The sequence below is a fragment of the Phoca vitulina genome, unplaced genomic scaffold (genome assembly GCF_004348235.1).
Source record: "Phoca vitulina isolate PV1807 unplaced genomic scaffold, GSC_HSeal_1.0 scaffold42, whole genome shotgun sequence".
Classification (NCBI taxonomy): Eukaryota; Metazoa; Chordata; class Mammalia; order Carnivora; family Phocidae; genus Phoca; species Phoca vitulina.
The window spans coordinates 7,806,844-7,830,347 of NW_022589745.1; the positions used below are offsets into that span (position 1 = coordinate 7,806,844).

The 23,504-nt window shown below is 48.0% G+C and overlaps 1 protein-coding gene across 1 annotated transcript in view; it reads left to right on the plus strand.

The window, feature by feature from the left end:
• The first annotated feature begins 622 nt into the window (after positions 1 to 622).
• The window catches only part of ATP6V1C2 (ATPase H+ transporting V1 subunit C2), a 52,917-nt gene continuing 30,035 nt past the window's right edge, over positions 623 to 23,504 (plus strand). Inside the window, exons 1-3 of the mRNA XM_032430066.1 lie at positions 623 to 708; positions 1,908 to 2,062; positions 4,366 to 4,433. Coding sequence (XP_032285957.1) covers positions 1,934 to 2,062; positions 4,366 to 4,433 — 197 coding nt within the window. The 5' untranslated portion in view covers positions 623 to 708; positions 1,908 to 1,933. The remainder of the gene's footprint in view (positions 709 to 1,907; positions 2,063 to 4,365; positions 4,434 to 23,504) is intronic.

Below are 23,504 nucleotides of genomic sequence, written 5' to 3' on the forward strand. Positions count from 1 at the left end.
CGCGGTGGTGAGACACTACATTTTAAATCCCTCCTATAGCCAGGGCAGTTTCGAAGGCGGGTAAGGCGAGGTGGGCGCGTGGGACCCTGGAGAGTTTCCTCGGCAACCCGGGCAAGCTCACGCCCACAAGGACAGGAAGGCTTGGTGCTCTGCCCAGGCGAGTGCCAAAAACATAGGTGGACCTGTTGCGCTTCTTCCCACAGATGAGTCCTCTCGCCCGATGATTCCCGAGCCCCCGTGCCGGGTCACCGCAGGGTGGGGGTGGAGAGCGAGGCGGCGGCCGCGGGGGGCGGGCGTCCCCGTCCGGGGTACTTCGCCTCGCCCGCTCCTCTCGGTCGTCCACGTCCGGTGTGCCCCGCTACATTGTGGGCTGGAGACACCCCGGCCCCCGCCCGATGCTCCCCAGAATCCCGCCGGCACCCACCCCGCGGGTGGACCCAGTGCCCGCGCGGCACCCGGACGCGCGGCGGCCGCAGCCCGGACAGGGGCCCCGGGGCCAGCCACGGCGGGAGGCGGGAGGCGGGAGGCGGGCGGCCCGGTATGCAAATGACCGAGGGGCGGGCGAGGGCCGCCTCCCCGCTCGGGATAAAAGCCCGGGGCGGGGCGGGGCGCGGCGCAGAAGCCGCTGCCTCCCGGGAGCCGGCCGTGCGCTCCGCTTCTGCGCTCGCCCGCCGCACGCACGCCCGCCCTCGCGGCCGCCGGCTCCCGGTAAGCACGGACCGCGGGGTCGGGGACGCGGGGCGGCGGCGGGAGAGGCGCGGGCCGGGGGCCAGCCAGCGCGAGCCACCACGCGCGCCCGGGTCCGCGCTTCGCCTCGGTCCACGCGCGCCGTCCCGGGCCGCGCTTTCTCCGTGGGAACCAGGGACCCGGCGCCCCCGCGGCGCCCTCCCGGGGCCGGGCAGGTGGCATCTCCCCAGCTTCTGCGCGTGGGGCCAGTTTGTCCCCAGGCCATCAGCAGTCGAGACCGAGAGGAACTGCGTTGGTAGTGCGCGGGATTGGGAGGGACTAAGGGAGGCAAAAAGCAAAGCTTCCAGGACGGGTCTCTGGCTGTCACCCTTTTTCCCCCCTTAGCCGTCCGAGGCGCTTTGCGAGGCGCAGGGAAGGGAGGAACGGGCGGAGGGGGAGAGAGGTGTGGGTGTGTGCACGTTTGAATGAGCAGAACTAATGGCCTTTGGAAGCTGCAGACGCCGGACAGACACTGCCAGGCCCAGCACGTTACCCACCTCTGCAGAGTGGACACCTGGTCTTACGGAAAAAGGACTTTAGTAGTCATCCCACCACCTTTTTTTCTTTTTATTTGGGAAAAATAAAGTTCTTCTGAAGTCTGTTTTTAAGGCTAGCACTATTCTCAAGGTTGGTCAGTTAAGATCTGGGGTTTGTCCGAGCCCCTGTTGTGAAATTGCCTCCTTGTCTCATTCCTGCCTTCACCCCATCCTGCATCCCGGAAAGTACAACATGGAAAGGAAGAAGCTATGCGGGGCCCCATGCGGGGCCCCATGCGGGGCTTGCTGTGTCCCCTGTCTGGCTTGATGTGCCCCCCTCCCCCATTTGCATTATGGTGTCATGAGAGGGGGAAGTCAAAGGGACAGCAATCTGGTTCTCCCCAACCGCCTCCCCCAACCCTTAAAACCGGTCAGAACCACCCTATGGATGGCTTGGGAGTCTTTGTGGAGCCCTGAGGGCTTTCAGAGTTGAGATAAGAAACAGCACGTTGCTCTGTGCATATGGTGTCCTTGGAACTAGAGAATCTGAATTGGAAGGTCAAAGGGGCAAAGAATGGGAAACGGTAAAAGCAACACATCCTGGAGAGGATTAATTCTGAGGGAAGGGAGTGGTGAAGGAGTAGAGATATTTGACACTTGTCTCCTCTTGTTTCTGTTTGTGTATGTTGCTGTGGTTCTGGTCAGTAACTGGATAAAAGAAGGTGGGAAGCATGTCGGAGTTTTGGTTAATTTCTGCCCCTGGTGATCAGGAAAATTTACAAGCTCTGGAGAGGATGAACACCGTAACCTCCAAGTCCAACCTGTCTTATAACACCAAATTCTCGATTCCTGACTTCAAGGTAAAATCCTGTAGAGGATGAACGAGGTGATGGGTTGGGGTGGGTGGGTGTGTTCTGGGAAGCCAAGGAGAAAATAACAGGGCCAAGACAGCAATGCTGAGGATCAGCCTGGGGGTGAGGATGCACAGGGCAAGTCAGTGGTCTGGATGGGACTTGACGCCGTAGCCCAAAGTTACTTGTGGTTCCTATGGACTTACAGACAGAGGGCAGGATGAACAGGGAGAGATGGGTGTGGTGGGTAGCAGTGTCTTCAAAAAGTGGGAAGAGCATTTTACATACCTGCGCCCTTGTGAGTTGTTGTAGGATTCCTCGTGTTTTGTCTTTGACATCTAAGACGACGAACAATACAGTTTCAATGTGCAGGTTTGGAGAGCTTCAGCGTTGGTCGTACTGGTGACCTGGCACAGGGTGGGAAATTCCGGAGCCCTCTGGTACTGGTGGGGAGGCAGGAGGGGAATTTAATGATAAGTGGGCGGATGGCAGAAAGAGATATGACAGGAAAGAGATAGGAGTCTAAGGGCTCTTGCAGGGGAGAACAAAGTTAAAATGAAACAAATGTGAAAGAGGAGCAAGGTGTGCAAGTCTTTTTGCTTCAGAAGACTGGAATTTTTGCGGTGCTTCCTAAGATTGCAAGTTCCGAAAAGGAAGACGCTTGAGGCATTTTTCGATGACACCTGTGCAGATGCATTGTGGGTGCTGGAGGGATGGCCCCACCCAACCGCCCAGAGGCCCCTCTCCTAGCAAACTGCCATATAATCTTCTTAGTGATGCTACTGTATTTGCTAGTGTTCATTGAGCAGTACTTTGGGGGCCAGGCCCTTCAAACGCATCATCTGGAATATTTACCAATCCCATGTGATAGATCAGGAAGGGCGGAGAGAGGAGACCAGGGCTGCAGATCTGGTTAAGTTTCTGAACCCATGTGTTGCTGCCTGTTTCAGACCTGCCCCTGTTTGTCTGGTGACCCCCGCTGTGAGGGTTAGGGAATCAGTGTGCACTCACCGCTCTGTGCAAGGCAGCTTGTGAGATGGGAGGGAGCAAAAAGAAGAGACAGGACCCTCGCCAGAAGATGCTTAACATCGAGTTACTTGAAAAGAAGCAACTTATTAGAGATACCTGGGCCTCATCATTTCCTAATTACCTTTTTTTTTTTTTTTAAGGTTTTACTTACTTATTTGACAGAGACACAGCAAGAGAGAGGGAACACAAGCAGGGGGAGTGGGAGAGGGAGAAGCAGGCTTCCCACTGAGCAGGGAGCCCGATGTGGGACTCGATCCCAGGACCCTGGGATCATGACCTGAGCTGAAGGCAGATGCTTAATGACTGAGCCACCCAGGCGCCCCCCCTTAATTACTTTCTTAAAATTTTTTTTTTAAAAAGTATTCTTTTGTGAGAGTATAGTTGACACACAGTGTTAATCCTGATTACTTTTTAATGTCTGATTGGTGGTTGGTGACATGAAAACAAAGCCTTTCCTTCTGATTCTGTCGACTGGCTCTTTAAATACAGTTTTGGACTCTGTCATACTTGTCACATTAAGAAGCGGATCGGTACAAGTAATCTGAAAAGAAAAAGACTCGCGTGAATGATGAGGTGGGCGGGAGAGCTGACCCTCTGCACCTGCAAGATCGTTGGTAGTAATAGCAAAGGAGAACAGAGACAGGGATTGTTGGACATCTTGGGGGAGAAAGGCTTTAGAAATAGCAATTTCTTTTTTTTTTTTTTTATGATTTTATTTGGGGAGGGGGGAGAGGAGGGGATGGAGTAGAGGGGGAGGGAGGGACAGAGGGAGAGGGAGAAGCAGGCTCCTTGGCTCCTTGCTGAGCAGGGAGCCCGGTGTGGGGCTCATCCCGGGACCCTAGAATCATGACCTGAGCCGAAAGCAGATGTTTAACTTACTGAGCCACCCAGGTGCCCCAGAAATGGCAGCTTCTTTAACTTGCTTTCTGGTATGTCTCCTCAGCTATGGGGATTACTCACATGACTGGCAGACTGCCATTCTAAGAAGAAAATGAGCTGGGGTCTCAAAATGACACAGTGGTCACTCCTTCCTATGGCAGAAATAGGACAGTTTATCCTGTTGGGAAAAATAATGATGATGATGATGATGATAATAATAATAATAATAAATTAGAAAATATCCCCAATCCACTCTCTTAACAGCTCTTTCCATTTTCCAGTTTGGCCATTGACCAAGAATAAGAAGAGATGGAGGTTAGAGAACTCCCTGCACTGTTGTTGAAAGTGACCTACACTTCTCTGCCATAAAGCGTGAGCCTCTAACTTCTTCACGATCTTTCTAGGTGGGGACCTTGGATTCCCTTGTTGGCCTCTCCGATGAGCTGGGGAAACTTGATACCTTTGCCGAAAGGTAAACTATTTCTTATTTACTGCATACAAGTGAGAATTGGACATTGTTGTCAAAGGACACAGTGCTCTTGCTTTGGCTGAACCCGTACGTGTCCAAACCTGGTCCTAGAAGTCACATGAGGGCACCGGGTCGGCAGCAGCACGTGGGGTCCCTCAAGTAGTTTTTTTTTTTCCGCTGGAGGCAGTGTTTTTTAGGGGGCTGCCTTCAAAATGAAGAGGACTCTGGCATAAGGTACTAAAACTTTTAGAAAAATAATTGATGCCGTTTTCCCCCCAGGCTTTTACATTTTAAGGTTCTTTGTTTGGTTTTGTGTTTGTAACAGATTCGAAGTACAGACGGAAGGCTATCCAATGACAAGAAGTTTCCCTCTCGTCTGGTTTCCTCTTTCCTGTTCCCTCACTTTCCCTCTCTTGTGGCAACATTATCATCATTTTGGGGGCACCTTCTGGAGACAGCCTGTACATATACCACCGAATATGAATATATTTTGAAAAGCAGGTTTACACAAATGATAGCAGATATCCTGCACCTTGCTTTTCTCACCTATTCATGTATCTTAGAGATAGTTTGGTGTCAGTCCATAACTGAGTTTCTCTACTGGGCTGTATTTGCTTGAATAGAGGTGCCCTGATTTACTAGTATTTCCCTATTGATGGACATTTAAGTTTTCTAGTCTTTTGCTATTACAAACAAGCTGCAATGATGGTCCTTTTTTCTACTTCTTTGTGCACTTGTGAGAGTGGGATAATTACACGTTGAAATGCTGGGTCAAAGAGTATTCAATGTAAACTTGTACGGATATGCCCACATCCCCTCTCCAGGGAATTATTCCCATTCCCATTCCCACCAAAAGTGTGTGTATGAGGATAGTTTAAAGTCTTAAAGTCATTTATTTTTTTAATTGTTACAAATCTGGTCCATAATCACTGGAAAATACAGATGGATCTTAGAAAAGCATGAAAAAGGAAATACAAATCACCAGTAATTACACCACTCAGAGAATGCCGCTGGGATGTTATGTTGTATTTGCAGTAGACACATCCAGTTTTTTTCTACATATATTTATGCACGCATATATGGATAATGGTGACATCATGTTATACATATTTTATAACTTGCTTTTCTCTTTGTATCTTTTTTTAAAGATTATTTATTTATTTGAGAGAGAGCAAGAGCGTGAGCAGAGTAGGAGCAGAGGGAGAGGGGAAGAGAGAATCCCAAGCAGCCTCCATGCCCAGCACTCAGGAAAAGCAGCAATAGAGGATGTCCCAAGAAATCTGCAAATACCCAAAGATAGAAACAGCACTCACTTTACACATGAAAATGCAAATGTTCAGACCCCACCTCAGACCGAATCAGAAATTCTGGAGGTGGAGGTGGAGTCCCGTAATGTATTTTTTTTTTATGGGGGAGAGAGGCAGAGAGAGAATCTGAAACTAGCTCCATGCCCAGGGCGGAGCCCAACTCGGGGCTCGATCTCATGACCCTGAGATCATGACCTGAGCTGAAATCAAGAGTCAGACACTCTTGATTGACTGAGCCACCCAGGCACCCCTCTTTTCATATTTTATACTTTGGGTCTCACCGTTGACTGTTCTACTATTATGTTATACCACAGGGATTTGCCATAATTTATTTGGGTGTTTTAAAATAATAACCCCTAGTTTTGGTGCAACTGAAAATGTGTTGTTTAACCAATGTTCTCATTTGATTGAAACAGAATGCAGAGGGGGTAGATGAGGAAAACAGTCCAGACAGGCCAGGTCATGACCAGGACACAGACCCAGGGCCGACGGCTTGATCTTGCCGCCTCCAGAGAGGGTTTCAGATTCTCAGGGTTTGTGGATGTTGCTGTTTTTTCTTTTCAGTGCTGCGGTGATAGGATGTGTCACGGCCTTTTTTAAGCATTTTTATAGGCGTCCTCGTGATCGCACTTTGACGATTCTTCATCTGCAGATTGGTGCCATGAGCTAGAAATTAGGGTTTTCTGGGTTCTGTTGCTGCTTTGTTTTTTTTTTTTTTTTTAAAGATTTTATTTATTTATTTGACAGAGAGAGACACAGCGAGAGAGGGAACACAAGCAGGGGGAGTGGGAGAGGGAGAAGCAGGCTTCCCGCTGAGCGGAGAGCCCGACGCGGGGCTCGATCCCAGGACCCTGGGATCATGACCTGAGCCGAAGGCAGACGCTTAACGACTGAGCCACCCAGGCGCCCCTCTGTTGCTGCTTTGTTAATGATAACTTGCTACCCGTGGGATGTTGCTCTGACCACAGAAAGGCAGTCCTGGTCGCCAAGTCATTGGCAGCACACAGTCTGAAAAACAAAACTAACCTTCGGCTTTCTTATCTGTAAAATGGGATAATAGTGAACCTCTCTGTGCTTTCACAGAAGAATGAAGGGGAGTAAAATCGTGTTACATCAAGTATTACCAAATCCTAGGACACGCTCTATGAAAAATGAACCTCCGAGCAAAAGCGGCTTGATCCCTAGATATCAACTCCTTTCTTTGGCGGTTCTGCTCCACGGGGAGCTGGGTCTGACAGCTGCTATGGAGGCCAGCCCACTGCCCTAGGCCGGAGATTGCTCTCGATTTTCTCAGCAGCCCTGACACACCACGGCCGTGCAGTGAGGAGCGCGATATTGCCTTAAGAAGTGCTTCCAGGCCTACTGCAGAAATGACAGCTACTCAGCGTTTTACCTTCCTAGACTTCTCTAGACCCTTCTAGATCCTTCTTTGCTACCAGTTGTCTGCCCTGGTGCAGGTCCTGGAGCCTGTTTTTTATTCCCCAAAGCCGCCTCTAGCTCTAAAATTCTGTGATCCTGGGTTATTATTTCCACCTTCCTTTTTCCTTTTTGTTTTTTTTCGCCTTGTTTTTATTCATGTTCTGTTCCGTCCCTAGTGGTTGCACAGTTTGCTTGCGCTGGTGGCCTAGCATGTGTTTAAGGAATAACATGAAAATGTGTGAGCAGGCCAAGTTAAGGCTATATCATTGTGAAACGGATAGGAATTGAGGTGTTTTCAAAAACCAGGGCTAGGCGTGGTGAGAATGGCTATGCATTGTTTTATTTTTCCTTGTGGGCATATAGTCTCAAGAGCCTTCCTACCGTGGGGGGTGGGAGGGAGGAAAATGGTGTGATCTGAGCACCCCTTATTTCTAGCATTTATCTAGTCCAGGGGCCAGGGTACTTTGTCTTAGGAGCTCATGCTGGAGGTTGGGAGTAAAATAATGGGATACACTAACCCACGGGCTTCAGGTCGTTGAAATGCCCTACCTGATTTCGTTAAAGGGGACTCAGGTGTTGTTAGATAAATAAATGCTAGCGTGCTGTGTAGCCCAAGCAGCGCAAACCTGTCAGCACTGCTTCTGGCCAGGAGAACAGAGGAGGGGCGAGAGTTTTCAAGGTGTATTGTTTCCATATCCTTTTATTATTTATTTACTTGGGGCACTAGAGTGTTTTTCCATGTAGCTGGAAGGCAGGTTTTGCTTACTGCCTTTTTTTTTTTCTTTATTCCCGCATGCTGCCTTTGTTAGTTTACTCTGTATTTACACTGTAATTCGTGAACATTTGAGAAACCAAATGATTTTGTTGCCCCCCCACTATTATTACTGTTTTGAGTTCTTCCCAGGTTCTTCGCTTCTTTTGCGATGCGGGTTGAAATATTACATTTCACAGGTGCTTCGGCGCTCAGATACACCCCATGGGTTCCTGGGGCACACTGGTGACTGTCGCTTGCCCCTGAGTACTGTACCTGGCTTGTGGAATAGTTGGCGGCTTTTCTTTACCCCTGGGGTTCCACAAAGTTGACTGAGGGTTAGCTCAGAGATGTGGATCACAGATTATATATCTGAGTGCCGATGTCTGCTTAATGATGTAGAGCTTAGGGAGTGGGTTCTTCTAAGGGCATTCCAAAGAGAAGCAAAATACAATTTAAAAAATTACCCTAGCTGCATGACGTTTCTTCAGTTCATTAGGCAAATAATCAGTTGAATGCCCCTTAATGCTGTGTGCCTTTCTAGACTCCTCAAAGCTGCTTGGCAGTCCTACTGTAGGTGTTCGCTGTTCTCCTCCTGTTAATGACTGTTTCCATCCTCCCCCTCCCTGTAAACCCCCATTAACACCTGCTCATGCTGCTCAGCTCACCCAGACTCTCCTCCCCCCCCCCCCCCGCCCCCCCCCCGCCCCACCTCCTGCCTTCAGACCTGCTGATCTCCCCTGTCCTGGTGCGCTCCTCCTCCATAGCGCTTACTGCAGTGCACTTGTGCATTTTCTTACGGGATCATTTGCTTAAATATCCGCCTTCCAGCTAGACTCTAAGGTCCCTGAGGCTAGTCATTGGCACACTTAGATCCCTTGCACCTGTAACATTGTAGGCCCTCCAAAACCAGCTGAATGCATGAATGGAAGAAAGAATCGAGAAATATTAGAACTGCACAGACCCTTAGAGAGCGAATCTAATGCCTTGGTGTTCCATATGAGGAACCAAACGTGCCCAGAGAGATGCGCCTAGAAGGAGCTGGAATGTCTCAGGGCAGCAGAGGAAGGATAGAGCCTTGATCCAGATTCACCAATCATCATTGTTACGATTTTTTTAAATACACACATTTTAAAATGTCTTACTCATGTCTTACTCATTGCTCAGATAATTAACATTGGCATTTTATAAAGTATTTGTAAACATTTAAAAATTTAAATGGTATACAAAGGTAAAAAAAAGAAAGTTGCAGTTTACCCCAGGTGTTCTCCCCATAGGCAATCCTTATGAGGGTTTTGTGTAATTCTTCCTTGGTAAAACAAAACAAAAAATACACATACATTCACGCTCCAGCCCTAATATTTACAAACCTTGAAAGACCTTACTGGGAGGTTATCTACTAAGCACAGATTTTTTTTTTTTTTTAATTTAGATATATCCCAAGCATTTAGGACAGAACCTTTCACATGGTTGGTGCAAAGATCCTATTGATAATTCATTTGAGATTACACTGAAATTAGGGGGGATTAACATCCTTACCATTTTGAGTATTTCCATGAGCACAGTGCATCTTTCAGTTGACTTCTTTTTCTTGTTCCTCTGGAAGAGAGCTTTCATGTTTCATTCAGCAAAGGTCCTGCATAGTATCTCATTGACTCTTCTCCCCCAAATTTTATTTTTTATGTAGTTGCTATTAGAAATGAGATCTTTTCTTGAAATGTTTACTGTTTATAAATAGGGATTTTCATGTCTTAATTTCATGACCCACAAACTTAACTGAATTTCCTTATTGAAGCTAAGGTGAGAGGCCAGAGAGTCTGACACCAGAGTGCAGAGTTAGGGTTAGGGTTAGGGGTTAGGGTTAGAGAGAGTCTGGCTCTAGAGTCCTCATTTTAACCACAATATTAAATGGGTCTGTCGTGTGACAGCACAAAATTAGAAAGAAATATCAGTGTAAAAATGATGATGGCTTCGTAAAAAGAATTTGGAAATTTTACTCTGTTCTCCATATTGTTCACAAGGCATCCGCTAGCCATGGGGGACCTTTGAGCACTTGAGAGGTGGCTAATTAAATGAGATGTGTAAAGTATGAAGCATCACATTTGAAAGACTTAGTACCCCCCTCAAAAAAATTCCTAATACCTGTTGAAACAATAATATTTGGATATTGGGTTACATAAAATATATTATTAAAATTAATTTCACTGTTATTTTTTTTAATGTGGCTACTAGAAATTTTTATTTATTTATAAAGATTTTATTTATTTATTTGACAGAGACACAGTGAGAGAGGAAACACAAGCAGGGGCAGTGGGAGAGGGAGAAGCAGGCTCCTCGCTGAGCAGGAGCCCGATGGGGGGCTTGATCCCAGGACCCCGGGATCATGACCGGAGCCGAAGGCAGACGCTTAACGACTGAGCCACCCAGGCGCCCCTACTGGAAATTTTTAAATGACGCGTGGCTCAATTACATTTCTGTTAGACAGCGTTGGGCTAGAGCTCTAGACAGAGCTGCTCACACACGCACAGATGAACGCCCTGGGGATCTTGATAAAATGGAGATCCTGACTCAGTGGGTCTGGGCTGAGCCTGGGACTCTGCATTTCTTACAAGTTCCACAGTTAACACCTGGCATGCCACTGCCAGGCCACTTAAATCAGTGGCTCTTAAACTGCAGTGTGCCTCAGAATCATCTGGAAGATATGTTAAGAAATAGATTACTGGAGGGGCACCTGGGTGGCTCAGTCAAGTGTCCGACTCCTGATTTCAGCTGGGGTCATAATCTCAGGGTCGTGGGATCGAGCCCCCCATTGGGCTCCTCGCTGGGCATGGGGCCTGCTTAGGATTCTCTCTGCGCCTCCCTCCCCCATACGAAATTTAGATTACGGGACTCCACGTCCAGAATCTCTGATTCAGTAGGTCTGAGGTGGGGCTTGAACAGCTGCATTCCTTGGGACCTCCTCTATCACTGCTTTTCCTGAGTGTCCCTGGGTGCCTAGGATGGTGCGTGCTCTCGTTCTCATTGTCTAGAGCTGATACGTGTTTATAGGAACAACAGTTGCAAGGATTTTCATATCTGCTCTGTCCACGCTTTCATACGTGTTGCAGTTTTCCGCTCGTGCTGGAGGCACGAAGGCCATGACAGTTGTCACTCCATTGGGGCTTGTCACTTGGTGGTATGTGTGCCTCAGTCCTGTTTTCTGTCTGGAGTTGCCCTCCACCCTGTTCTGGCGACTGCCTTTCACCGAGCCCTTGTTGTGGGCCAGGCGCTGTATTAGGCGCTTCTCATTTCTCTCATTTCCTCACAACATCTTTGCCACCGTCCTGTGAACCGGGGGACTATCCACCCGTTATAAATGAGAATATTGATGTTCCCCGAGCGAAGCTCCTTGTGCAAAGTCATGTAGCCGATCAGCGGGTCCGGCCTTAACCTGGTCTACCTGCTTCTGTCCCAGGCCTGAGCCAGGGCAGGTCGCTTCCCCCCTGCCTGCCTGCCTGCATCCCTTCCTTCAGGCCCTGCTGTGACACTCTGCTTTGCCTGAGGTGACTCAGGCCCTGACAGTCCCCCTCCCTCCACCACCCAGCTCTCCCAGCAGCCCTCACTGAACCAGAAGTCGGGCCAGCAGGGAAGGAATGTGGGTCGGCTGCTTTATATGCAGCAGGCCTGGGGTCAGGGGCAGCCGGAGGCTCCTTTGTGAAATCCACAAAATAATCCTCTAGAGGCTAAATTTAGTATAAGGCACTTACTTCCATCTTAGATCTTGACCAACTCCTGGGACCCATGGCTCCACCGTCCTCTAGACCTCAGCCCAACCACGCTGGTTCGCTCGGCCCTCTGTTGGCTCTTCACACCTCAACTAGATGGAAGCCACTTAGCCTTTTCTTGTTCTCAAGAGCTTAAGGGGCAGCTTTAAATGGTCCTTTTTTGGAATTGGCTTCATGTCCTACTGAATATCATTCTCAGCAGACAGCGTACATATATAGGGTCTCCTCTCTGGGGCCCTTCCCACCTCAGTCGAAGGCTCATGGGCCCACGCACCTGCTGCTCAGGCATCTGGTGTTCCTTCCAGGCCCACGGTCCACTTGGGACTCCAGTAAGGATGGAGCCCCCTGGGCACCACCTTCCAAACTTGGCCCGTAGCCATCCACGTCTCGGCATGTCCAGAGCCACATCTTCACACAAGCCATCTTCCCCCCGTCCCTGGATTCCTGCAACAAACTCCCCCCCCGCCCCGCCCCCAGCCTTGCTTCCCACTGAGCCACTCTCCCCATGGCAGCCGGAGTCGTCTTTTTTCAGAACACCCCATCACATGACTTTGGTGCTTGAAACCTTTCTGTGGCTTTTCCAGCGCCTTCCATATAGAATCCATGCTCTGGACCCTGGCTTCCAGAGCCCTAACGAGTCGGGCCCTCAGATCCTCCTTCATGCACCCCCCCACCACCACCACCCTGGCTCCATCCTGCTCTGGGTCACGCTTAAGCTTCCCTTGACCCGGAAGGCCCCCCACACTTGCAGGGCGGGTTCCTTGTCATCCCCATCTCAGGTTAAATGTCACCTCCTTCAGAGAGCCCCTCTCCAGCCTAGCTGTCTGCCTAGTCCTGCCAGGTCAGCCTGTTCTGATACCTGCATTCCATATCTACTATTTAATACTTTTCTTGTTTGTCTTTGCGTGTTTCCTGTAGAATATAAGCCCCAAGATAGCAGGTTCTGGAACAGCGCCTGACTCATAGTGGGAGCTGAGTAAATATGGACTGAATACATGTCCCTCATCTGCCCCATCAGGAGGTCATGGACCTCCTCTTTCAGCCCATATGATCCCCTGGGAACTTAAAAAAAAAATACAGGCCCTTGGGCACCACCCCCCAGGGATTCTGATTGGGCGCATCCGGGGCGGGGTCCCGGAACCTGCATTTTATTTATTTTATTTTATTTTAATTTTCTAAAGATTTTATTTATTTATTCGAGAGAAAGCACAGAGGTGAGGGGCAGAGGGAGAGAGAAACTTAAGCAGACTCTGTGCTGAGCATGGAGCCTGATGCAGGGCTCCATCTCAAGACCCTGAGGATGACCTTGAGCTGAAATCAAGAATCGGACGCTTAACCAACTGAGCTACCCAGGCGCCCTCGGAATCTGGATTTTTGGAGGCTCAGGGTGATTCTGAGGCAGGCAGGCTGGAGATGGTGAGGAATGCTGCTCCTGTTCAGTGAGCTCTTTATGAGCCATGACCCCACTTAATCTCAATGTGCTTCAAGGAAGTCGATCTCCAGGCCAGGGACTCTAAATGTATATTAAAAAGTTTATAATAAAAATTTTTTTTTTTTTTTTTTTGGGCACCTGGGTGGCTCAGTTGGTTAAGCGACTGCCTTCAGCTCAGGTCATGATCCTGGAGTCCCTGGATCGAGTCCCACATCGGGCTCCCTGCTCAGCAGGGAGTCTGCTTCTCCCTCTGACCCTCCCCCCTCTCATGTGCTCTCTCTCATTCTCTCTGTCAAATAAATAAATAAAATCTTAAAAAAAAAAAAAAATTTTTTTTTTTCCAAACAGGTAGTACATTCACATGTATCCAAGATAAAAAACAATGAGAAATCTCCCTTAACACTGTCTCCCCTCCACTCCCCCCCCGCCCCCCATCTGACCCCTTCCCTGGCCCCTGCTTACAACCAGTGTTATGAATTGCTTGGATACATTTTCGGTGCTTCCTAATGCAAACACAAGAAAACTTCAGTATATATTTTTATCTTTCCCCTTTTTAAACACAAAATAGTAATCCACACATGCTGTTATGTATCTTGCTTATTTCTCACTTAGCAGTATATCCTGGGGGATTTCTCCGGTTGGTTCATAAGGAGCTGTCTCTCTTCTGAGCTACCTAGCATTCCACATGCGAGAGGCATCATAGTTTAGTATTAAGCAGCCCCAGAGATGGACACTGGCTTATTTATGTTTATGCGGAAGGGAGCGGTTACCAGCAGTGCTGCAGTGTATAATCTTGGCATCTATGCCATGACTTCGCATGGAAGGGTGTGCAGGTGTATCTGCATGGGGAATTCTCAGGAGCAAACTGCTGAGTCCGAGGGTCATATGCTTTTGTAATTTTGATGGATGTTGCCAGATTTCTCTGCATTGACCATTTTGCATTTCCACCCGCAATGAAGAAGAGTCTGCATTTCCCTAAACCTTTCTCTTAAAATGTGTTGTCAAATGTTGGGTTTTTATGAACTTGACAGCTCAGAAGTGCTACCTGGGTATAGTAGCTTTTTTTTTTTTCTTCAATGGCTCTATTTAGACATAAATGACAAGCAATAGATAGCGAGTTTTCAAAGTGTCCAATTTGATGAGTTTTGAAATAGACATATCAGTGAAAGCATCACCGCAGTCAAGATAATGAACATATCCCTTCCCTGCCAAAAGGTTCTTTGTGCCCCTTTGTAATCAATTTCTTTCTCACAGCTCCTTCAACATTGATAGGCTTTCTGTCACTATAAGACTATTTGCATCTTTTAGAACATTGATACAAATAGAATGATACAGTATATACCCCTTTTTTGGTCTGAGTTTTCCATTCCACATCATCATTTGAGGTTTACCCATGTTGTGTGTCTATTAACAGTCATTATTTACTGCTGAGTAGTATTCTGTTTCAGGGATGAGCCCCAATTTATTTATCCATTCACCTGTTGGGGCTCATTTAGATGCCTTCCAGTTAGGGATATTTGTTTGTTTGTTTGTTTGAGAGAGAGACAGAGAGCGCGTGCACCTGCGTTTGATGGAGGGAGGGGCAGAGGGAGAGGGAGAGAGAGAATCTCAAGCAGACTCCCCGCTGAGCATGGAACCTGTTGCGGGGCTCCATCTCACAAGCCTGAGAGCATCACCTGAGCCAAAATCAAGAGTTGGACGCTCAACCAACTGTGCCAGCCAGGCACCCCAGTTTTGGACTATTAAAAAGAAAGGTGTTAGGAACATTCATGTGTACAATCTTTGTATTGACATATGTTTTAATTTCTCTTAGGTAAATACCTACCCATTGAGGCAGCTAGGGTCCTGGACACAAAGTGTGGGTACACACATCCCTTTTGACCCTCAAATCTTTGGATTGCTTCCTGACCCCATTGGATGGACTTGGCTTGGAGGAAGGCCACATTGGGACCTTCTAAAGCATGGGGTCCCATGTGGTCCCAGGTCCTGGCCCCCTTATCATGGGCTAAACTTGCTATTTCAATTGCATTAAGTACTTAGTATTTTGTAGGCATAGGGAATGCCGAGTTGTTGTTGTTAAGGAAATGGCCATTCTTTGGAAAGTTCACATTCTGGGAGATGGGGTAGATGGGTGAAGAGATCATTTTAATCCTGTGTGATGCATGAACAAAACAAAGATGGCCTCGGACCATGTTGGCTCTGAGGAGCGCCGATCTAACACCTGCTTCCCATCCTAGGCTCTCGTCCATCCAGGCAGCATTTGCTGGGCATCTGTGTATTTTCCAAGAACCACTGTATTTTTGCTGGAGCTAGTGGTGGTACAATTAATAATTTCTCAGAGACCTGTTTGTTTTGATGGAGTACCCAGATAAGGAAACCAACCCTTTGGATAGCATCATAAGTGATGTGCTGGGGGGAAGTTTCTAGTAAGCCCCACAAGGGCAGCTGCTGTGGTCGGTTTGTTCACTCCTATCTCCCTGTAACACCACCTGGGACGTAATGGACACAGTATGTTTTTTATTGAGTTCAAGAAGCAACATGTATTGGGCGGGGGTGTTACCCGACACTGTGTTGTATTTGTTAGGGGTGACTTGCCGCAAGGAGGGGCGCTTGGGCTGTTATAAACGGTGAGTAGTATCCAGGTGGCTCAGGATATCCCAGGTGCCTCCAGAAGGCTGGTGCGGGAAGGGCAGGGTTGGCTGGGTAGAGAAGGAGGAGGCCGGACAGGCAGATGTGCTCCTTGGAAACTCTGCCAAGGAGCTTGAGCGTCAATATTTGAACTTCTCGGGAGACCGCTGACATAGTTTAAACACAATGGCATGCTAAGCTGTGTAGTTTTAGAGATTTGTCGGGTTGCCGTGGGCGGGATGGACAGGAGGGGGCCGGATTAGGAGAGGCAAGACAAGCAGAGAGGAGGCTTTTGAAGGAAACATGGAGAAAGATGGTGTGGCCTGCCTAGGACAGTGACCCAGGGCAGGACTCGGACAGATTGTAGTAACTATAAAATCCACCGGTGATGGAAAAGAAGGGTGCAGAGCCAAGGAACTGTGGAGAAGCTGATGACATCCAGTGTAAAGGGTCAAGTCCATCCTTGACATTCTTCTCCAGGCTGGGTCTTCACCTTCAAAGCCAAGAGAAAGGTGGGGGCTTGTTTTTAAAAATTAAGATATAACTCACACACTGTAATAGTTACCTCTTTGATGTGTACTATTCATTGGTCTCCATTATATTTACAAAGTAACCATCACCACCATCTGATTCCAGAACGTGGTCATATCTCAGAAGGACCCCATGCCTGTCAGTCACCACCCACTCCCTCCTCCACTACCACCCCCACCCCTGCCCCTCCACTCCCCCAACCCCTGGTCATTGGCCACTCACTCTATGGATTTGCCTGTTGGGGGCATTTCAGGCAAATAGAAAGCCTGGATATTTTCAGGGAAACCAAGAGAGGAAACACCTTCCCTGCAGATTGGCCCTGAAATGTGTGTTGACGAGGCCCTAGAAGGTGATCGATGATGGGACAAGTCCCGTAGGGTGGGCTGGCAAGGCTCCGCAGAAGCCCCAGCACCTCGGCAACATTGGGGAAATGCTTGCCTCAGCGGTCTGTTGCTTTCTTCTTCCTTTTTTTTTGTAATTTGAAAAAGGGAGTGATCGAGAGAGAGAGCACAAGCCGGGGGGAGAGGCTGAGGCAGAGGGAGAAACAGACTCCCCATTCTGCGGGGAGCCTGACGGGGGGCTCGATCCCAGGAGACCTGAGCCAAAGGCAGATGCTTAACCCACTGAGCCACTCAGGTGCCCCAGCTGTCTTCTTACTTAAAAAAAAAAAAAAAAAAAGATTCTCTTGGTGCAAACAGACAACGGATTTAAATGAGAGGTTTAAAAAAAAAAGTTATTGGGCGCCTGGGTGGCTCAGTCGGTTGGGCGGCTGCCTTCGGCTCAGGTCATGATCCCAGGGTCCTGGGATCGAGTCCCGCATCGGGCTCCCTGCTCCGCAGGAAGCCTGCTTCTTCCTCTCCCACTCCACTTGCTTGTGTTCCCTCTCTCGCTGCGTCTCTCTCTGTCAAATAAATAAAAATCTTTAAAAAAAAAAAAAAAAGTTATTAAATTCAATTTATTACTCTAAAACTGAGGTCTTGTTTTTGCCCCAGTCTGCTACCTAAGGGCTGTGTGACTTCGAGTAGGTCCCCACCTCTCCTGGGTCTCTAAAGGCTCTTCCTCCATGCCCCATGAGACGATTCTGGGTAAGTGGCTTATATTCTAGTCACCCTTCCCAGGCAGGACTCTCATGTCAAGGACTTTTTTGTTTGTTTGTTTGTTTTTAAAAGATTTTACTTATTTATTTGACAGAGACACAGTGAGAAAGGGAACACAAGCAGTGGGGGTGGGAGAAGCAGGTCCCCCTGCAGGGAGCCCGATGTGGGGCTCGATCCCAGGACCTGAGATCATGATCTGAGCCGAAGGCAGACAATGGCTGAGGCACCCAGGCGCCCCTCATGTCAGGGACTTTTAGTGGCGGAGGGCTTCTTTCATTTTATTTCTCGCGGTCATAAAATACTTCATTCTCTTATGTAGTAATACCCTGATTAATACCTTCACATAAAGCTTTAGCTTCATTTTTGGCTATGTCCTATAGTGAAATTTCTGAAAGTGGAATGACTGGTTCGAAGGATATAGGCGTATTTCAAGCTGTTTGTACACACTGCTAGGTTGTTTCCCAGTGAGCTGGGGCGGCCGTGCTGTTTCGTCATACCCTTGTCCATGTAGCGCCTTTAAATCTTGTGCTGGTTTACCTGGCTAAATGCAAATGATGGGTGGTGGTTTTAATGGATATTTCCTGGCTAACCAGCAAGAAGAAGCATATTTTCAGGGGCTCACCAGCCATTTTTTGTTCTGTTTTTGTGATTTGCCTGCTCTGGTCTTTGTCCATTCATCCTCCGGGGTGGGCTGCAGGTCGCACAACTCTGGGGGCGCTCTTTACATTGTGTGCCCTGGGCCCAGCTCGGTGTGAATGGGGCCCCTGCATTTGGGCATGGTGCCCAGCCTGCTTGGTGGATTGACTTTTCTAGAAAATGCTTCAGAACTCAAACCAATTCCAGTCGCCCTTCTAATCCAGATGCCCAGAGGACTGCCCCATGACCCCTAAAAGCCTGCAGGACCCCAGAGCATGTCAATAACGCTTAAGAACCAGGCACCTTCCTTGTCCCTAGCCGTTTAGGGGGTAAATTTTCTCTGAGGATAGATGGGCTTTTGAAGAGGACCAGGGATTACCAGCCGAGGTGTGGGTGAATCAAGCTACATAATGTCAACTTGGCCAAAGCACATTCTGTTCTGAGTGATGGGCGATTTTGCTAAATGGCTTTACACACAGTGTACGGAGGGGATCCCTCTAAAGATGGAAATACCAGTCCATTATTGCGACTTCCAGCTTCTAAAAAGCAAGGCCAGAATTCAACACACAGTATCTCTGTGGCCAGAGCCCTCCAAAGCCGTCCAGAGAGGGGGACCATCTCAGAGGCCTCATTGGACCTTTATTTTTATTAAAACAAAGTCACAATCACAGTCCAGTCACATGTTCCTGATGATTGCTGCAAGGCATGTTGATTTCTTTGTTGCTTGGCCGAGGAGGAAGCGGAGACAAAGGAGCAGGGTGAGGTGCCCAGGGGCTCAGTGAGTCACCAGCGGTGTGGAAGCTTCTGGGCCTCACTTCTCTGGGTTCCTGTGTGGCCACAGAGGAAGGCTGGGCCGGTCAGAGCCCCTTCATCTGTGGGGTGTGCTTGGGGTTTTGGTTATCCAGAGAGGGACACATTGGCCGCTGGAGTGCTGAGAGTGGTTGGTGGGGTGGACAGAGGGTTGTGCCAGGGGCGGGGCATGGGGACAGTACTAGTTAATGTCAGGGTCACCAGCAAAGGGATCTCGGGCAAGGGTCTTGGTCTCTCTGAACCTCAGCTTCCTGAGCTCACTGTGGCCTTGCCTCGTTTGTCATTGGTTTATAGATTCGTATGTATATATGTACACAAAGTGCCTGGGCCCGAGGTCAGCTCACTAGGTAAAAGCTATTGTTACTCTTGCTTCCAAACCCTATGGAAACTTCCTCTGCCCCTCCCAGCAGCCTGTGGGCCCTCTCCTCCCCAGCATGGAGTCGTTTCTGAAAACCAGACCAACATCAGTCTGCTTTGGCCTGAATTATCCAAAAAACCCAGGGAAAGGGGGGAGCCCTGTTTCCCTTCCCGTGGATGCACTCAGGGCCTGGGAAACTGACAGCCATGCTCCCTTCATGGAGAACTGGGTGTGAGACTCAGCCCTTCTTCCCACAAGGCAAGGGCGTGGGGCAGGTGGGGGGCGGTCCTCCCGCCGAGGTGGGGTGCTGGGTCCACAGGGGTGCTCTGGAGGGAGGAAACACACGAAGCTTCGCTGTGCATGGTTGCAGTGGGGCCACCCTTCAGGAAGAATGTCCTCTGTGCTTGGGGCCCTGGGACAGGGGCACTCCCGTGAGTGCAGATCAGCCCTCTACTGTGTACCCATCATCCATCTGGGGTGGGCCTGGGCCCCTGCACAACAGATGGTCAGATGAGCGTGGGATTGCAGGAGGACAGGAGGTAGACAGAGATCTCTCGGGTCCCTGTCCCACTGGGCTCTCAGCTCTTGAGCCATCCTGTGTCCCAAGGGCCCCGGGGAATGGCCCCCTTGGAGCCCAGGGCCCGAAAATCAGCAGCGCTGAGAGGTGCCCCGTGGTGTTCTCAGAATGGAAGAACAGAGCATTTTCATTGCACACCTGGCCACAGGCAGCCCCCCTCCCCTGACCCCTCACCCCCCAGGTTCCTAGCATCTGGATTCGGCCTGCCCAGCTCCTGAAGGCCTGCCCCCCTGTCAGAACCCTACCTGCCCTGCCTCACACCTGGATGGTGCCTCCATCTTTTTCACTTTCTCCCCTTGGCTCCCCATTTGACTGGCAAGATTAATTTGAAAGAAATCTTAACCAGCTGAGCCCAGGAGGCATGCTCTTGACTTAGTACTTTATATACTTTATTGCTCTGTTTTATTTGCAACGCCATTCTTCTTTTTTTATTATTAATACATGCTGATAATTTTAAAATCCACATCCCCCCCCGCAAATCTATTCCCCAAAGAAAGCCATTTCAACAATATAGTGCCAGTCTTTCTAGATTTTTCCATGCATAATACAAGTGGTTTTTTTTTTTATGTCTTTTCGTTTTGTTTTTACAAAAAGGTGACCATAACCACAGATACTACTTACGATTTTCTTTCCCCCCTTTACTCCAAGAGGTACAGCCTTTCATGGCCATCCATAAGAGACCTTCCTCGTTCTTCTTTGGAGACTTCTTGGTGCTCCATTATCATCACCTGGGTCCCTTGTTGGTACCACAGAGATGGCTTCCTGTCTTTGCAGTCCCAGACCAGGCCGTAGCACACATCTTTGCGTAGATGGTTTTGTGCACAGGAGCAAAGATTATCAGAAGAATCAATTCCTAGAGGTGAAATTCCTGGGCAGAAATATCTTATGTGTTAAAAACTTCTGATAGTTGCTCTGAACATACTCTGGTGAGTAGGCTGTACCAATAGATACCTCATATCAACAGGGCATTGGTGTTCCAGTTTTCCAGGGTACTTGCCAGGGCTGAAATCATAAAGCTTTGTAATATGCCAATCTGATAAGTGAAAAATAATTCACAGCGAGTGAGTTTGAGCTTTTATCCTAAATGTTTATGAGCCGTTTGTTGCTCCCCTTCCAAGCATTTTACCGATCTCCCCCCCCATTAGTGCTGATTAGCGATTTTGAGCATTTTGTCAGGTGCTTGTTGGCCTTTTATTTTCTTTGGACAAATACCTATTTAAGTCCTATGCCCATTTTTGAGTGGAGTTGTTTGTTTTTATGTGATTGAGTTTTAGGAATTCTCTATATATGCTAGATATTACTCCCTTATCAGATATATAACTAACAAACATTTGCTCCCATTCTGTGCGATGCCTTTGCATTCTGCTGATATTTTTGATGCACAAAGTTTTAAATTTTCATCAAGTCCAGTTTCTTTTTTTCCTTGCCGGTGCGTTTGGTGTCATATCCAAGAAATCGTTGCCCAATCCAGTATCACGAAGCTTTGACCCTATGTTTTATTCTATAGTTTTAGTTTTATAGTTTTAGGTCTTTCATTTAGGTCTTTGATCTATTTTGAGTTAATTTTTATATATGGTGTGAGGTGGGGGTCCAGCTTCATTCTTTCATGTGTGGATATCCAGCTTTTCCAGCACCATATGTTGAAATAGCTGTTCTTTCCCTATTGAACGGTGTTGGCATCTTTGTCAAAAATCACTTGATATATATGAGGGTTTATTTCTGGGATCTCTATTCTGTTCCATTGGTCTATATGTCTGTCTTTACGCCAGTACCACACTATTTTCATTACTGTAGATTTATAGCAAGCTTTGAAATCAGGAAGTGTGAGTCCTTCGGCTTTGTTCTTATTTTTTCAAATATCCTCCTGCCCCTTTCTCTCTCTCCTTCTTTTGGGACTCCCACAATGCACATATTGGTGCATTTGCTGTGTTCCGCAGGTCCCTTAGGCTCTATTCGCTTTTCTTCAATCTTTTCTCTTTCTTGATAATTTCAAGTCCTGTCTTCAAGTTTGCTGAGTCTTTCTGCTCAAATCTGCCTTGGAATCCCTCTAGTGAAATTTTCATTTCAGTTATACTTTTCAGCCCCAGAATTTTTTTGGGGGGGTATTATCTCTTTATAGATATTTCCATTTTGTTCATAGTTTATTTTCTTAACTTTCTCCTCATTTTCTCTAGTTCTTTGAGCATCTTTAAAACAGTCGTTTTTTAAGTCTTTGGTAGATCTGCCATCATTTCTTTTTCAGAGACAGCTCGTATTCATTTATTTCTTTCCTCTGAATGGGCCATACTCTCCTGTTTCTTTGCCTTGTGATTTTTTTATTGAACACTGGACATTTGAATCTACTAATGTGGTAATTCTGGAAATCATATCCTCCTCCTTCACTGGGTTTGCTGGGGGTTTTTTTGGTATTAGTTTTGCTTATTATTACTACTTTAAATTGTTGTAGGCTCTCTGCGTGCCAAGGATCAGCCTGAGGTATAAACTTATGTCCTCAGGTCTTTTCTGAGCCCTTCCCTGGATTTGAACACTCACTTTCTGATGTTCCCCATATGCACAGTTGTTTTTGAATGTTAATCTTCATGTCTGGCTCCCAAAATGGGAAAAAGAAAAATGAAGGGCAGGGAAAGACACAGGCTCTTTAAGTCCCTTGGAAGTCTGTGTAGCTGAAGGGGGAGGAGTTTGTGGCTTTAGGGGGTGGGTAACTACACTGACCACCCCCCTCTTTGTACCTCTGTGATCGGAAGCAGCAATCAGAACACAGATCCCCAGTATCTCGAGAACAGGGTCTTTTACGCCCACCCTGGCTCCTGCAGATTGTGTGCAAGTTGCTCCAGGAACAGACAGCGGCCTCCCATGTGGCTGAGGGTTGGGAAGGGGTTGCCGCTACTGTGCTAAGAGCTGAAATTGGCCCAAATTAACCACAATTTATGGTTCAAGCCTTCCCCCTGGAATTTGCAAGCCTTCTGAAGGTAACTCCAGAATTCCTCTAGTTACATCAGCGAGACAGACACTGATGTACCCAAGACCCCAGTCAAGATTGGCTCAGTCATTGGGCGTCTGCCTTTGGCTGGGGTCATGATCCCAGGGTCCTGGGATCGAGCCACACATCGGGCTCCCTGCTCAGCAGGGGGCCTGCTTCTCCCTCTCCCACTCCCCCTGTTTGTGTTCCCTCTCTCGCTGTCTCTCTCTCTGTCAAATAAATAAAATATTAAAAAAAAAAAGATTACACAGTGTTCACATTGCTTTTTTAATTAAAGATACGATTTGCACATCCTCCCTTACAGATTAGTATACATCTTCACCAAGTGCTTTAGAGGAAAGTGCCGAGTGTAATTTAAACTAGCGTTGAAGAGCAGGGACTTTGGAGTCGGGTAGATTTGGGATCTGTTTCTGCTTTGACATGTGTCACCCTGCACAGGGTGACTTTCGGCAATGTAAGTCTTCATGTTTTTACCTTTCAAGTGGGGATGTTACTCAGCTCAAAGAACTTCCTCAGGAGTTGAGTTCCTGAGATACTTAAGAGCCCTTACAAGTCAGTATTTTTATTTATTTATTTATTTATTTATTTATTTATAAAGATTTTATTTATTTATTTGAGACAGAGAGAATGAGAGAGAGAGAGCACATGAGAGGGGGGAGGGTCAGAGGGAGAAGCAGACTCCCTGCTGAGCAGGGAGCCCGATGCGGGACTCAATCCTGGGACTCCAGGATCATGACCTGAGCCGAAGGCAGTCGCTTAACCAACTGAGCCACCCAGGCGCCCC